The sequence below is a fragment of the Bombyx mandarina genome, chromosome 04 (genome assembly GCF_030267445.1).
Source record: "Bombyx mandarina strain Sakado chromosome 04, ASM3026744v2".
Lineage (NCBI taxonomy): Eukaryota > Metazoa > Arthropoda > Insecta > Lepidoptera > Bombycidae > Bombyx > Bombyx mandarina.
In genome coordinates, this window is record NC_143211.1 from 1,621,398 (window position 1) to 1,638,997 (window position 17,600).

The window sequence follows — 17,600 nt, forward strand, 5'->3', positions numbered from 1 at the left end:
ATCTCCTCCCATTATCCGTATCTGGATGATGTTTCGCCATCTTCCTCTGTTCTCGGAAAACCTAAGTACTACTTTATTCGATGTCTAATGCTGGGTGACAGAATTCAAATGGTTAGAAAACCACAATCAGTCTTTAAAACATAATCATTAATGGCTTGTGTTATAATTATAAGACTCGCGTCAATTAGCAAGAAACAGCCAAACTACGCCTAAACAGTTCCGGTTTAACACGAGAAAACTAACGTTTTGTCACGTATCACGGGGCACGCGAAACACTCTCCGATAACACAAAAGACGTTAAGTAATGCTTCACAAACAATTTGCTTGCATTGTTACACGGCCACTTACGTACTTGCTTCAGATAGTACAACCTCGTTTTGAACGATACCTACATATTTCGATATATTGTAATGAGACGCGTTTTTTTGACGTGACAACGTCTTATAATTCGATGGAGCCGGCTGCACGCACGAAAAGACATGACCCATGCGGCGTTACCTCGCTCTGAGGCGTACATGTTTTCGTCAAGTATGAAGTTCAGTGAAAAGTGAATGTGGTGTCAATTGTTTATAGCAACGATAATTGCGATAATTGAAAAATGAAACCATTCCATCAGTATTTTCTTATGACGTTATCACGTTCAACTATCGTTAGTAAACCGACTTTACAGACAACCGTTTTTTTTTTGTAATATTTCAGTTCTCTATAACCTCTTTCCAAGCAATTTAATACGCGAAATTAAATTGCCAACTAATAAAAACACTGTGAAGCAAACAACAGAATGTGCTTAAACCGTATCAGATTACTTTGCCATTCAATTTTCGATTCTTAACCGTTTATCTTTATTCGTATTATAGTGAAGCAAAAATTTTGAATCCCTTTTTAGGAAAATTGCGGGGACGGAGGAGTATGAAATTTTCCACACTTATAGAGAATATAGAGAAGAAGTGCACAATGCTAATATTTTTTTAAAGAATGCATAAAAGATACATTAAATCAGTAAAGAAAACATTACACACACTACTTACCATGTATTTGACGCACACACGTATGCATACTATTTATTGTCAAACTTTTGTTCTTGACGTCTGTTGTCAAATTGAGAGTAGATTAAATATTGTTTGTCTTTGTTAATACTTTTTATAGTGTAGTCTTAGCGAAATTTGTGATTATAGAAGTATAAAATACAATCATAATAGTGTACAAACTTACAATTCCAATTAATTATAGTCGAATTTCGACTACTGCGGGACCACTAGTTCGTATTATTATCGTTATTTATTTTTACCGCGGTACATTTCTCGACAGAAAAAAAAATACCGTTATCACGGTAGACTTCCATTATTTAGACAGTACCAAAGAGTTTATCAATTTGCTCCACTCTCACTGTAGGTGCTAGGTAAACATCACATATAACAAAAAGATCAGAATTAAGAAAAGTTATCAAGTTTTATAATGATAAAACAATTACAAGTGTGAGTAAAATTAAGAGTATTCAAATTCATTCCACACACGTACCTAAATGGTGTCGCCAATAAAGTGTCTTACATTACTTTTTTCTTAAATGGATGCACGTGCTCACATCCCACCTGGTGTTAAGTGGTTACTGGAGCCCATAGACATCTACAATGTAAATGCGCCACCCACCTTGAGATATAAGTTCTAAGGTCTCAGTATACTTACAATGGCTGTCCTACCCATCAAACCGAAACGCATTACTGCTTCACGGCAGAAATAGGCGGGGTGGTGGTACATACCCGCGCGGACTCACAATAGGTTCTACCACCAGTAAAAATTAATTATTATCCGTTAATTATCCGTTGTTCATAGTGAGCTTACGCAGCTTTACGATTAGCTGCCTTCCCTATTATAACAGCTTGAGTTACCAAGCTATTGGAATTAGTAGTGTTAGCAGAAGTAGTAATAGAGGTATTAGTGGTAGAACTTGCATATAGGGGAGTGGTAGAACTTGCATATAGGGGAGTGGTCGAAGTTGCATATAAATTAGTTTTTATTTAAATTTGTTTTATTGTGTCAGGTCATTGTTTTAATGAACAGCGGACACCACTAATGGCGGAGAAACTAAACAAATGCATTGGAAAGGTATGTTGCCGGTAGATAATCGGTTTAAAATTAAACTGAATATTACGTGGCGTCACACTCTGTGTTTACGGAGACTTTGGTTCTCTATGTTTATCCTACTATACTTTCTTTGGGGAGTTGGGGATTGTTTGAGTAGATTAAGTAATATTCATAAACAAATATAAATCATAAACAATTTTCTCAGATAAAGAATTGTTTGTCGTGATTAATATTTGTCTAGAGTAGTCTTGCCGAAATCTGTGATTATAGAAGTATAATAGTATTTGACAATAGAATCATAATAGTGTACAAACTGACAATTCAAATGAATTATAGTCGAATTTCGACTACTCGTCTCGAATAAAATCGTAATGTTCATGTTTCGAAAACAATTGGTAAGCACCGTGGTCGCGACAGTTGAATGACCGATTGTAACAATCTAGCGTTGGCTTTTATATTGACCGGAAACAGACAACGAACGCCTTCCAAACTGGACGCTAGCACTGGATAGATACGATACGAGCCTGCTAATATGAGCCGCATAAAAAGACTTCCTAGATTTCCGGAACGACATGAGAAAAATCGGTATCACAATATAAAGTTATTGAAAACAAATTCTTCCTGAAAGATTAAGAGGTATACCTACATATCGATGTGCCTACATTGTGGAACGGAAATTATTTATATTTCAATATTAAATTCCCATTACAATTTTATGCTCAATTTGTTTTATTTGTCTACTTTTCACGCAGTAGCGACACGATTTCTTGAGGATGACCATACAATTTTTAATTACATAGATGGGTGAAAGAGCTCATGGCGCGGGTAGTATTTAGTGGTTATTGGAGCCTATGCCAATCATAATGTGAATGTGTCGCCACCCACATAGAGACATGAAACAGTTTTTCTGAAGGAATACACGTTAATTTGCGTATTCCTAGTATCTATATCTGTCGTGAAGCTGTCATGTCTTCCGAATTGAAGGTTTGAGACGGGCGTTATATTATGCAGTTGATACTTAAAAAAGCAGTAATGCGTTTCGGTTTGATGGGTGGGGCAGCCGTTGTAACTTAGACCTTAGAACTTATATCTCAAGGTGGGTGGCGCATTTACGTTGCAGATGTCTATGGGCTCCATTAACCACTTAACACCAGGTGGGCTGTGAGCTGGTCCACCCTCTAAACAAAAAAAAAACTTAGAGGCCTCATGTATTTTTTTTTGTCCTTACCTAATCACTGGTAGCCGAAGGGGTTATTCCAGCTAACCAACTAAATGTATTGAGTAAATTCTCATCAGTCTTCGGATATAATTAATCAGTGGCCGGTAGGTAAACATGAGACCTCGTGTGCAATGCCAAATTCTCGGACGTCACGCCTTCATATTTAATTACGAATTATTTCGGTCGACTTGTTTATTTTGTAAAGTGCATATTGTACAGGTGAACATTTCGTACTTTGTGCGATCAGAAATAGTTTTGTTTACCAGCTTACAGTTGAGGACGACCGATCGGCCTAATGTCAATCGGCAATCAAAGCTGAACCCTATGCACACAACACAGGGTTCGTAGCAGCGAGTGAGAATGGCACGGTTTTTTTCATCACACTTTAGTAATTCCTAAGGGCCCGCAGTAGTCGAAATTCGACTATAATTAAGTGGAATTGTAAGTTTGTACACTATTATGATTGTATTTTATAATTCTATAATCACAAATTTTGCCAAGACTACACTTTAAAAAATATTAACAAAGACAAACAATATTTAATTTTAATCTATTTTTAATTTGACAACAGACGTCAAGAACAAAACTTGACAATAAATACAAATAGTATGTATGCGTGTGTGCGTCAAATACACGGTCTGTAGTGTGTGTAATGTTTTCTTTATTGATTTAATGTATCTTTTATACATTATTTAAAAAAAATATTAGCATTGTGCACTTCTTCTCTATACTCTCTATAAGTGTGGGAAATTTCATACTCCTCCGTCCCCGCAATTTTCGTAAAAAGGGATACAAAGTTTTTGCTTCACGTATTAATTAGTAATTATATAGCCGTTTAGATGTCGCCATTGTCTCTTATATTAGTGTGCTTAGTGCAAGTTTTTTAACTTCTCGATCACATAAAAGTTAACATAAATTGATATAGAGTTGGAACAACTTCCCTTTGTCGCTAGGAGCGCTGTTCCAACTCTATACAAATTTGTCTTAACTTGAGAAGTCAAAAAGCTCGCACTAAGCGCATTGGTTCCAATACAAATAAGTTCTGAAGAAAATGCTAACTTAGAATGCGTATTGTAATCTTTCTTAGTTACTTAATAGAGTGGGTTCGAATTTACTACAAAAAAAAGGTTTATTGTCATCACCGGGGGATGTGATTTGTAAGCCCTACGCTCAAGTAACGACCATGTTAACGTGACTATAAGCTTCCTAGTGATGTGCACCACACTAGGGCTCCAAACACGATTGTGTCATTTTGTTACTATGCATATTTATGTTTTTTGGAGCGCCACTGAAACTGTGTCACGTTTCGCTGTAAACAAAGACGGCGTTTGAAATAATTACATGACTGTATAACTTCAGAAGACGTTACCTACTAAATTAGACGAATAATTTTAAATGACTGCTGTACAACAGAACATGGTTATTATTCATATCTATATAGGTCACAGACAAACCGTTAAGTGTCAAACAATTTTCTCTACTGTTTGTTAATCGATTTGCATTTTTCTTTTTGTAAATACCAACTATTGAAGAGGTTTAGTTTTAAAAATAAAATAAAGGTATTTTATTTATTTACTAGTGGTCCCGCAGTAGTCGAATTTCAACTATAATTAATTGAAATTATAAGTTTGAACATTATTATGGTTATTGTCAAAAACTTACTTCGATAATCACAGATTTCACCAAGACTACACTATAGACAAATAATATTAAAGATAAACAATATTAACCTATTTTCAATTTGACCACAGACTAAACATTAACTAAAGTTTGACAATAAACAAAGAGTATTATACATACATATGTGTGTGTGTGTCAAATACATGGCAGTGTGTGTGTGTGTCAAATACATGGCACCTTCGTGCGTGCTAAGGTGATACCAAAGGGTGGTCACGACCCTCAGCAATGAGGAATACGATGCAAGGAGGAGTGTGTAATATTTTCTTTATTGATTTAATGTACCTTTTATGCATTATTTTTAAAAATATTAGCATTGTGCACTCATTCTCTATAAGTGTGGGAAATTTCATACTCCTCCGTCTGCGCAATTTTCGTAAAAATGGGTACAAAGTTTTTACTTCACGTATTAATATATAGATTCCAAGAAAAAAACAAGAGGAAAATTTCATAAACAAAATTAATATGAATCTTGGAGTGTATTTATGGCTGAATTTCGATCATTGACCGCATACTTAATTATTATAAAAGTGTGCTGGGCTTTATAACAAAATACCTACAATCTAATATGGTCTAAGAAAAAAGACAAAATTTCCTATCTGTCAATCTATGCTAGAGCGTTGGCTGCCTCCTGTCTATTGGTTAATGACAATGACTATAATTATTGTACCGCAGAATTCTTCACGGAACATATTGAGTAATCAGGGTCTATCTGTATTCGTTCTGGTCTCTCATGTGTATTTCCGGCAACCATAACACATAATAAGTCTGTCTAGATAGTAGCCCAGCTTAGGCCGAGCCCTCCGTGTGCTTAGTGCGAGTTTTTTAACTTCTCGATCGCGTAAAAGTTAACTCAAATTCGTATGGAGTTGAAACAGCGCCCCTGGCGGCAAATGTAGGAACCCTGTCCAACTCCATACAGATATGAGTTAACTTTTACGTGATCGAGAAGTTAAAAACTCGCACTAAGCACACTGAAGGACTCATTGGCTACGACCACCGTACGTTCCGTTGTCCCGACAACTTTCTCAAATTCTGTTACACGTGCTAGGATCGGAACGAAGGTGCCTGGAGGAAAAGCTACTGTTGAGGTTTTAGTGGGTTCTATTCCCAACAATCGCCACTCCTCCCGGTTTGTGGTGAGCCTGGTACACTCATGCAAACAGCCACCAACTGCCGACTTGATCTGATCGGTCCATCGCATGGGTACCCTTCCACGCGGTCTGGTGCCTTCTACTTTGCTCTATGGAGTCATTTCCTCGCCGGGAGACATATCCAAAAAATGATAGTATGCGTCCATGCACGAGCGCCGAAAGACGCTGCTTAATGCCGATTTAAGGAGTGGCGATTGGTAGTGAGGCGCATAACATCAGCCCACAGCAATGATGCTGGATGACGACCACGACCGCTCTGATAAGAGTGATACGACATACGATACGATTTCCAACAATCGCATGATGACGTCATAAAAATTAATCAACTTTAACATTCAACCAATAATAATTGTTAGTCACATTTATGAGGTGAGAAAACTGTTGTTCTTAATTGGTTTTAACGACGGGTTTTTCCTTTTCTTTTATCTTGGATGCGTTCAGTATCACGGGTAGTTTACGCGATATCATAATTTTTTTAGTAAATAAAAACAGTATACAAATATTATACATAGCCATTAAATTCGACCGAATTGGTTATTAAAAAAAAAAATTATACATAAAAAGTTATATCGGTAAATGAGATTTTCGTACAAAGCAAATTGTAGAATCCGGGAGTAACACACGTAGTAAAAGTTTATTATAACTTCAAGGCGTATTGCATTGACTGAGAGCTATTCTCAATGAGGCCTTCTCCGAACTATTTCCAGTTTGTCATTGCGTGTTTATTATTGTCACGGGCGTAATTACGAAACAAGTAAGCTAATCTGTATACGAGATTCTGTGATCATGGTGGGATGGTAAATGTTTGAAGAAATGAAACACAAGCATCCCATAGTTTAATTGAATTACTGATAGTTTTGGATATTGGTAATGTTTACGTGAATTACTTGAAAGACTTCGTTTATTTATATTTTTTTGCCATTATAGGCAGACGAGTATACGGCCCACGTAATGGCGAGTGGTTGCCGTCGCCCATGGACATCAGCAATGCCAGGGCCAGAACCAAGCCGCTGCCTATCGTTACTTGTAGTGTAGTTACCGGAACGCACAGAGACACCAACAAGAATGCCCTCATCCAACATGAGATATGATGTTAAAGTCCTAATTGTATTGTTTATCCTTTTCTACCCTTCAAACCGGAACGCCTGACTAATTCGTGGCAGAAATAGGCAGGACTTACAATAAGCCCTACCATCAGCAAACGCCGGTTGGCGATTGCGGTAAGCCGGTATGACACTTAGATAACTTTCTAACCTCCAATGAATCCATTAGTCGCCTTTTATGACAACCACGCGAAGAGTTAGGGTGATACACCCCTAAGCACATAGCTAGGTTACAAAATTTCTTCTTCTTCTTCTTATTGCTCTTATGCTATTATGTCGGGTCGGCGAAGCATGTCTTCTTTTGCCTTTCAGACGTATATCATACGTTATCTCTGCACTCACACATATCCTTCTCTAGTAGGTACATCTTTTTTAACATAGTCCATCCAATTACTTTACAAAAGCCACAAAAAAATAAAAAATCGCAGAATATCATTGACGTATCGTATCGTATATTTTATCGTAAATTTTAATTAAATGTTCTATTTTTGTATCAAACATCAAGAGTTCGAAGATCACCCATTGTGTGAACTCAGTGTAAGATAAGTGAATCTGACCGATGGTGATGCTTGTGGTGAGCCCATAGGGTAACTATCATTCTGGCTATTTGAAGATTTTACCATGGACAGCAGCTATTCCAATATAGGTGATACTCTGACACATCCGTGAGAGTCTATATCACCCTTGTTCAAACACAGTATTGTAAAGAGCTTATGTCTTAAGCGGTAAATGTTTCAAAAAATCAGTTCATGAGTCCACGGTTGTGATTGTACGTAGTGACATAGTTAATGGCACGGGCAATGGTTTATAAAACATTATATCCTTATATGTAACGTATCCAAATAAATTATCACTTATCACATTTACCTCGATAACAAAAGTTTTATTCGATAAAGCGTCATTAATATTAGTTTTATGCAAATTAATTAATAGATAAAAATTTGTTTCTTTTATTACATTATAGTTAGGTGCGCAATACAGATTCCAAATTTTTACACTGCATCCGTGAATCAGCCAGATTTAAAATGTGACGCACAATTATATTCTTTGAGAATTTCTTCACCTACCAACGTCAAAAATACCATAAAAAAAAACTTATAAAATTAACCATTAGGCATTTAACTTAAACCGTAATAATAATAAAAGTACATGAAGATAGATATAATAATATCGCGCGTTTAAAAAGCACGTTTACAAATCAATATATATTAACTTCATTTATTTGTAGGTATACAAATAATAAAAACATCTGGGTATTCCCAGTTCAGATATCGAAAATACATTTAAAGATACACAAGTAATTGTAAACAATAAGAAAAGTATTTTTTGTATAAACATGCAAACATAACAAAAGGAGGAAGTTGTAACAAACTGAGAAGGAACATTTGAAATTCGAGTACCAACAACAGGCGTTGGCCTACATGAGGCCGTTGACGTAAAACTGCAGTTTTCGTTAGATTAGCACAGAGCCAACGTCCGGTGGTTTCGCGCGATAACTGCACGAAGCCGGTAATCTATATATTAACAAAAACTTTGTGCCCCTTTTTACGAAAATTGCGCGGACGGAGAAGTGAGTCGTCTATTATCAAAGGCGGCAATCTGACTTTTGGACAATGATTGGTAAATCAGAAAAACGAATTATTGACTTTGTATTCCATTGGCAGTCACAAAACTCTTCGGAACGACATCTTAGATAAATAGCAGGTTAACTATTAACCTTTATTTAATGCAGGTTTTGAACCGTATTCTTTGAAGGAGACGATTATCTAATATATAAAATTCCCCTAAATGTTAGGGGTAGTCCACCCCTAAATTTTTTATTTTATTTTTTAGACAACATTTTTAATTTCAATTTTTTTATGATACAACATACAAAAATACGTACAATCCTCAATTTTCACCCTTCTACGATCAACCCTTATTTTTTATTTGCTAATTAAAAACTTTAAATTTTTTTGCGAGAATTTTGTTTTTATTTTGTCATGACGTAGAATAAAAAAAATCATATTACTCTGAAAGGGGAATGCCCACTCTCCATAGTGTGCTAGGCCCAAGGTGGACATCAAATATTACTATAAAAATTGACTGATTCAAATTCTTAAACGTATTAGATATCTTAAAAATATATTGAAATTGACGCCACTATTATAAAAAATATAAAAATAAAAAACTCGTTTTGAGGTTAATTTTCTATATAAATACCTCAAGAACGTTTCTTTTTTTAATGTTTAAGATGTTCCTAATGTATTTTTATCCAATTGTAGTTATTAGGGTATAAAAAACACACATACTTCTTTAAATATCTATATTTTCTTCATCTTCATACACAATTAGTAAATCATCTAAAAATAGCACAGGAGAGCATATACACGGTTTTAAATCTCGGTCAGGTTAAAACTACAATTCACACAATGGTTTTCAGCCGTAGTATGAAACGTTATTGATAAAAGCAAAATAAATCGAAGAAAAATCAAAACATCCATTTTGAACGCAAGTACAAGCAGCAAGCGAAGTGTCAGTCAGTCAGATTAAAATCAGTGTTGTCAGTATAAAGAAAAATAATTACATGAAATTCATATATCGATCATTTTTTTAAATAACAGATATTTGATTTATTTCTTAATCTTTTTTTTACGAGTACACATTATATTTTATTTTTTATGTTTTTGTTTTAGTTGTACATATTTAAATAACAATACAAGGTAAGTTTTTTTTATTGCTTAGATGGGTGGACGATCTCACAGCCACCCTGGTGTTAAGTAGTTACTGGAGCCCATAGACATCTACAACGTAAATGCGCCACCCACCTTGAGATATAAGTTCTAAGGTCTCAAGTATAGTAACAAGTTAAAGTCCAACGGGTATGTCTTTGATGTTATTTTATATGCTTAAAATCGATTAAAATCGATTGATTAATGATAATATTTAAAATGATTTATTTATATGTTTTTTTTTTATATACTTAAAATGTTTACTTAATACGTAAAAGGTTTTGATGCTGGCAATATTTTTCCCGCAAAAATAAAATTCTTGTTTTTTTCAATAGAGTTACTTTTTTTAAACTACTTATTGTAAACTGTAGTGGCGCTTATTTGGAAGAAAGTAAATGCATATTTATTTATGACAAAATTAATGCACTAAGTATTTTTTCTCTAATCTATTGTCCGCTTTGGGCCTAAAATGGGCCGTCCCCTTTTCACCCCTCTACGATCAACCCCTATTTTTTATTTGTTAATTATAAACTTTAATTTTTTTGGCAAGATTTTCATTTTTATTTTTATTTGGTTATGAATTATAATAAAAAATCTGATGTTACTCTCAATTTTTCATCCCTCTATGACCAACCCCTATTTTTTGTTAATTATAAACTTTAATTTTTTTGGCAAGTTTTTTTATTTAGTTTTATCATGACTTAAAATAAAAAAATCATATTACTCTCAATTTTCACTCTTATACGATCAACCCCTATTTTTCCATCCGCAATAAGGTTGCAAGATGGCAATCAAATATTATAATTGTAGTACGATAAATTCTTATTCAGAGTTTATAATTTCAAGTTCCTTTAATTATGATTTTTTTTAAATTGAATTTGATCTCCCGCGCTCGCCGGTCGACTACTGATCAACTATCAATCGATCAGCTATCCCCACCAGGTGTCACCACTGATCCAGCAAACATCACGTAGTAGGGATGGGGACGAAGCTGGTCTCCTGTCTTACTTACTCACTATACATCATAGATTATACACTTAATATATTTGAGAGCTATACAATACTATACATTTTTCAGCCATGTTTTGTTGGTTTTATTTGTGTATCAATAGTATGTTCAGTAGGTCTGAGAATCGGCTACTATCTATTTTTCATACCCCTAAGTGAAAAGGGTTGTCCACCCCAAACATTTATTTTTTATTTTTATTTTTTGGATATATTTTTTTGTTTAGAATGAGGTATTATGTGGTTAAATGAGGTTTTTATTTCTACAGTAGAATTTCCCTACAAATCTTATTTAAGGCAACACAACGTTTGCCGGGTCAGCTAGTATTCAAATAAATCTGTATTGACATATCAATAAAAAATTTTTGTCCAAATGTACAGATTGCCGCCTTTGATAATAGACGACTCAAGTATGAAATTTTCCACACTTACAGAGAATATAGAGAAGTGCAGAATGATCTTTTTTTTTTTAAATTATGTACTAATAATACATTAAATCAATTAAAAAAAACATTACACACACTTCCATGTATTTGACACACAGGCACATACCTATACATACTCTATGTTTATTGTCAATCTTTTGTTATTGCTCAAAGTCTGTGGTCAAATCGAGAATAGGTTAATATTGTTTGCCTTTATTAATATTTGTCTATACTGTAGTCTTGGCGAAATCTACGATTATAGAAGTATAATATTCTTTGACAATAAAATCTTAGTAATGTTCAAACTTATAATTGCAATTAATTATAGTCGAATTTCGACTACTGCGGGACCACTAGTAATCCTAATGTAACAATTTTAAGCTGTAACTATCGTAGAACATAAGATATTTGACATAATAATATGCTTGAATCGCGCTAATGTTATTTTCAATTTATATTTGCATTTAAATACAAGATCCGAATAATAATATTTGAAGTCGTCGTGGCCTAAAGGATAAGACGTCCGGTGCATTCGTGTTGAAGCGATGCACCGGTGTTCGAATCCCGCAGGCGGGTACCAATTTTTCCAATGAAATACGTACTTAATAAATGTTCATGATTGACTTCCACGGTGAAGGAATAACATCGTGTAATAAAAATCAAACCCGCAAAATTATAGTTTGCGTAATTACTGGTGGTAGGACGTCTTGTGAGTCCACATGGGTAGATACCACCGCCCTGCCTATATGCGTTTCTTCTTGAAGGGTGGGGCAGCCGTTGTAACTATACTGAGACCTTAGAACGTATATCTCAAGGTGGGTGGCGCATTTACGTTGTAGATGTCTATGGGTTCCAGTAACCACTTAACACCAGGTGGGCTGTGAGCTAGTCCACCGATCAAAGGAAAAAAAAAAGTTTGGACAGTCGATCTCACGATCAATTTCACGCGTCCAGTGGAGATCTCTTTGTCGATTCCACCAAAAATTTAATTGAAATAAATTCAATTTGTTTAAATTATAAGTCCAAAACAAAAACAAAAAAAAACTCAACAACTTTTTTTATCGAAAGTAATTCGTAACAATTGCTTTACGTCGTACACGAACTCGTGATTCGCTAGTTTAATGATTTAATCTAAAAATAACTTCACTTTCATTCGCTATAGTTTACGAACGGTGAATGTTGTAATAAAATAGTTTTTATTATCGGTAATCACTGCGTCATGATAAAAAATAATGATTTACTATTCGCGTCGATTCAATTTCGAACAACAAAAAATACAAATCGTTTAGTTGTTGTACATACTATGGTTTTGTGTATTTTTGGGTGATTATTTATTAATTTCTGACAATCTGCTAATTTATTTATCCTGTCTAAATCATTATTTACCTATTAAATATAATTAATAGTTCAACTACGACATAGTACTATTAAAATATTTGATGTTATAGCGTATGTACATTTTAAGGGGGGATGGAATCAACCAACACCCTTCACTCACGGGTGCAATCATTAAAAATCTCGCAGCGCTGTCAATCGTGACGTCCCGTCATTTCACAGGAGGAGAGCTACACTGCTATTTAAATGACCCTATTACACCCTATTAGCGGAAGTTTGGATCTAAGTATTGTTAGATTAAGTTAGATACTCAAAAGGTCGTTGACGTGAATGTTGAATCATTTTTTTACGGGAATTCGAACGATGCTGAATCGATATAATACGAATTAGGTCACACTCTCCTTGTGGTAGGACATCTTGTGAGTCTGCGCTGGTAGGTACCACTACCCTGCCCATTTCTGCCGTGAAGCAGTAATGCGTTTCGGTTTGAAGGGTGGGGCAGCCGTTGTAACTATGCTTGAGACCTTAGAACTTATATCTCAAGGTGGGTGGCGCATTTACGTTGTGGATGTCTATGGGCTCCAGTAATTACTTAACAACAGGTGGGCTGTGAGCGCGTCCACCCATATAAGCAATAAAAAATAGACTTACGGCTTAGGAAGCACGACAATCGAACAATAGATTTAAGATTCAGAACAGCCTAAAACCTAGATAAGCGAAAGATCACATCGATTCCCAAATAACAAAAGAGCAACGTAAGCTTTAGCATTCGTTACCAGTATAATAATAATTTACGTTCTGATAATTTTAATAACAAACTAACTTTGTATCGTAAAGCCACGTACACATGTACCACAGCAAGGTCGCCTCTGATGAAAGATAACAATGATTTTGCGTTTTTTCAACAGTATCACGACAATAGTGTTTGTGCTGTGTGTGAATTCATGATCGAAGTATATGACGAGTTGACGCGAAACTCATACGCGTTTTTCAGGGTGGCGCTTATGAGACTAGGTTTCAAATGTTATTAAATAGTAGCTGTACCCATCCGCTTCGCTGGGCATTTAAAATTAACATTATTTTTTCTCACCCCCACAAATACTCTCATCATTAACGGTCCCCGCAACTGGTGTAAGGAGTCCAACACTCATATAATTAATTAGCCTATCCATTAAGTACATGTATTTTTGGTGTTTACGGATGTTCCGTTATAACTACTGAAGCATGCATCCGATTGACTTGAAACTTGGTATCCATGTAGAAAATACATGTACTTAATGGATAGGCTAATATTTATATGAAAGTTGGACTCCCTACACCAGTTGCCGAGGCGTTAATGATGAGAATCTTTGTGTGAGTGAGAAATAAAAATGATAATTTTAAATGCCCAGCGAATCGGACGGGTACAGCTAGTTGAATATAAAGTTGACATTCGATGATTGTATAGTTTTGTACAATTGCGCAGAAACGTCTCTCTCTCTCTTTTTCTCTCTCTCTCACTCTCTGTCACTTTCTACTTTGAAAATGTTACATATGTCATCTGTATCCGAATGTTTATTTTTAGCGACGATCGCTCCTTTTTGTTGAACATCTCCCAGCTGTGACGCAAAATTCAAAATACAGTTTTACTGGAAAGTGACAGAATAATTCAGAAGAACGTAAAAAGTACGCTCCGAAACCGATTTTCAAGCCGCCCCAATTTTATTATAAATCAATGTTTGTCATACTTATTTCGGTATCGATAAAAACAGAAACATTTCGCGCGTTTGATTGAGGATCAAGACCTTGGAGCCAGGGAAAACCGAACGTCACGCGAATAACAAACACGCACGCAAACTTTTACGAAGGTCATTGGTCTTTACGATACGACACATGCGAGCAGTGTAAATGGTCGTGATTTTGGTCATATGTGTATCGGAGGAGGCGACCAATTGATACAATTGAAGAATATTAATTTAGTAAACCGGAGTTATTAAACTGGCCAAACTAAGTTGATCTATTAAATAATTCCAATCCTGTCCTCCTTTACTAAATAGGGCGTATCGTGAAATGGGCACATGGGCAGGTACTACGTGAGAATTTGTCGTGATGCTGTGTGCTTAGTGCGACTTTTTTAACGTTCTCGAAAGCGTAAAAGTTAACTCAAATTTGTAGGGGGTTGGAACGTTAGCCTATGTTTGCCACTAGAGGTTTGAATGGTGAGACCGCATTTACTACAATCGACCTCATGTTTATTGACATTGCGATGGCCACAGACTCCGTATATATGTAAAACTGTTACAATACGGTCATCCGACTTTCAGCATCCATTTTCTTGTCATCAGATGCTTCATGTCACTCAAAGAAATAGAACAACTTCGACTATGAGCTTTGATGACAAAACAATGTCCTTTAATTGTCGAAATAGAAATGAATGCCAAAATAAAGGACGCATTTTTTTCTTCTTAAAATGACGTCATGTATATCTAGTATATTACAATAGCAAGCTTAATTTTTATCGTCAAGCTTACGAAACAGAACCACGTGTCGGTCGCGGCGGGCTCGCTCCGTGACACGCCCACTTTGACTACGTCAGGTGGCGCTGTATTAATAACGGGAGATCCGCTAACGACATTCTTGTTCTATTTTCGAATCATGTCAGCTGATATTCATGTTTTTTAAATCTATTTTTATTATTACTTGGCTACCATAGTTATAAAGGTTTTCTAACATACAGTTTATATGATAGAAGGCAGTTAACACTGCTTATGGAAATGGGTGATTTCAGAGGCGCTACTAAGCAGCTGAGAATTCTTCTGGAGCCTCATTTGAAGAAACATATGTCATAAAACTCAGGAAGCATGGCGGAAGATGGATGAATACATTGAACAAATTTTAGTCCAGAGTCAAATGATATGTGGAAAAAGTGGAGTAAAAGTGGACTGAACTATAGGAGCTCTATCATACTTCATTTAGATCACCAGTGACCCAAAATATGAGGTAGATATGTTAAAGTTGTTATTATGTGACATTCATCTGTAGGCAACAGCCTGTTTTTCACAAATTATGAACTGACAAACTGTAAAATATTTTTGTCTTTGGTTACATATCAGTTAATTGCATGAAGCATTGTTGTTGTTTAATTAACATGATCAATCATGTTCATGATCAAATAATATTTAAATTGATAATATTTATTGAATGCAAACTTAATGGGAATTTTAATTAAATTCTATCAACATCAATAATTATGATCATGCTCGAGTACAAGATAACAAAATGTTTATTTATCACAATACCATTAGTTTTAATACAGTCTTATTTTTAATTATTATTGAGGATATTAAGAACACTCACTGTTATAAATGAGACAAATACAAAATCAAGCATTTTCTATTAAAGTAGATATTTTTATCCATAAAATCATCATAAAATTACCGTTACTATTTTAACCATTGCTTATTTAAACAAATTTATTTGAAGGTAACTACGGTATTTCCTGTAAACGCTTTAAGTAGCATAGATAACAAAAAATAAAAGTGAAGGCTGACAAAAAACTTAACTCACTTTCACTAGCACTCAGAAGAGCCAAATAATGTTGCATCTATCCTGTTCCTTAACAAAAACATTGAATTCTCTGACATTTAAAAGAAAATTCTTAAATATACTAAATATCTAGTATAGTATCTATACTAAATACAAAGCACATTCTGTAATTTGCTCCCGACATGTGTTACATTTATAAATTTGTTTATACTATTGTAGACACCTATAGTTGTTAAAGGATGGAGATAAATTAAAAGATTAATCAAGTTACCTAATTTTGTAAGTCTAATTGGCACTCCATTAGATTAAATACTAAAGAGGTTTTATATTAAAACCTAGTTCAAGTCACTTAACCACTATTGAGCTTAAATGATTACAAAGATGAACAATTCACTTACCCATCGGTGGTCACAGAGTTCAGAGACAATGACTCAGGGAAGGTCATCTCTTGTCTCTCAGGTTCCTGTGCTTCCACTGGCTCGGTGTGTGCAAATTGTGAAACTTCTGCCGGTATGTTTGGTTCATCAACCTCATCATTACTGATAGTGCTACTCTTCTGGCTAACATTGTGAAGGCCTGATAGGTCAACGCTCTTATCTACACCCTCGTTTAGAGCCTCTGAGACAACAAGAATAAAGAGTGCACAACTGCAAATATCAAATATTTTTATTAATAATTATTTTGTATTGAATGTCTAATTGGACTTTAATGATAAATCAGTACTTACCTAGAAATCACGGAAATAGTCAGCAAAGACGTGTAGATGATACACAGTCCACCCTTCATCGTAGAATTAATGATATATCCACATTCCATATCATTTTGCAAGTTTTAGCACATATTTTTGGTAACGTCACACGATTCACGACGTTTTTATTTATTTATAAACTTACGATCGTATTATCAACTATAATTGAACATTTTCACTTTCGATTTTATTAATGATTCTAACGTACAATCACATGAAACGTTAAAATAATGAACGAATTTTTCCCCAATTTTTCTGAAATCGAGTCGTCAATAATCAGTTGAGTACTTGACAGTTGACATATGTACTTCATTTTAATTTTTTTCACACCCATTTATAAATTCTTTCAAATCTAATTGGTTGAATGGGATCGTTTCATCGATTTGAAACTAGCCACCAATGAACGGATAACATTTAAGTCTTATGTTTGTTCTCTCTTTCCTATTGGTTACATGTACGTTACGTTTCACGTAGGTTTTTTAAAAAGGAAACATTACTTTCTCGCTTGAATTAAAATTCGATTAATAGTTATGCTATAAAACCTACCTACTACAATAATTTCTGTTATCTTTTGTTTAGAGATCTTATTCGCAAAAGCGAATACACCACTCCAATA

At 34.8% G+C, this 17,600-nt stretch overlaps 1 protein-coding gene across 1 annotated transcript in view; it reads right to left on the reverse strand.

Annotated features, from left to right (window-relative positions):
• LOC114241164 (SUN domain-containing ossification factor) overlaps nt 1–17,342 on the reverse strand; it is an 80,765-nt gene extending 63,423 nt beyond the window's left edge. Inside the window, exons 1-2 of the mRNA XM_028171942.2 lie at nt 16,964–17,342; nt 16,635–16,883 (exon numbers count right to left, since the gene is read on the reverse strand). Coding sequence (XP_028027743.2) covers nt 16,635–16,883; nt 16,964–17,052 — 338 coding nt within the window. The 5' untranslated portion in view covers nt 17,053–17,342. The remainder of the gene's footprint in view (nt 1–16,634; nt 16,884–16,963) is intronic.
• Nucleotides 17,343–17,600: the final 258 nt, after the last annotated feature.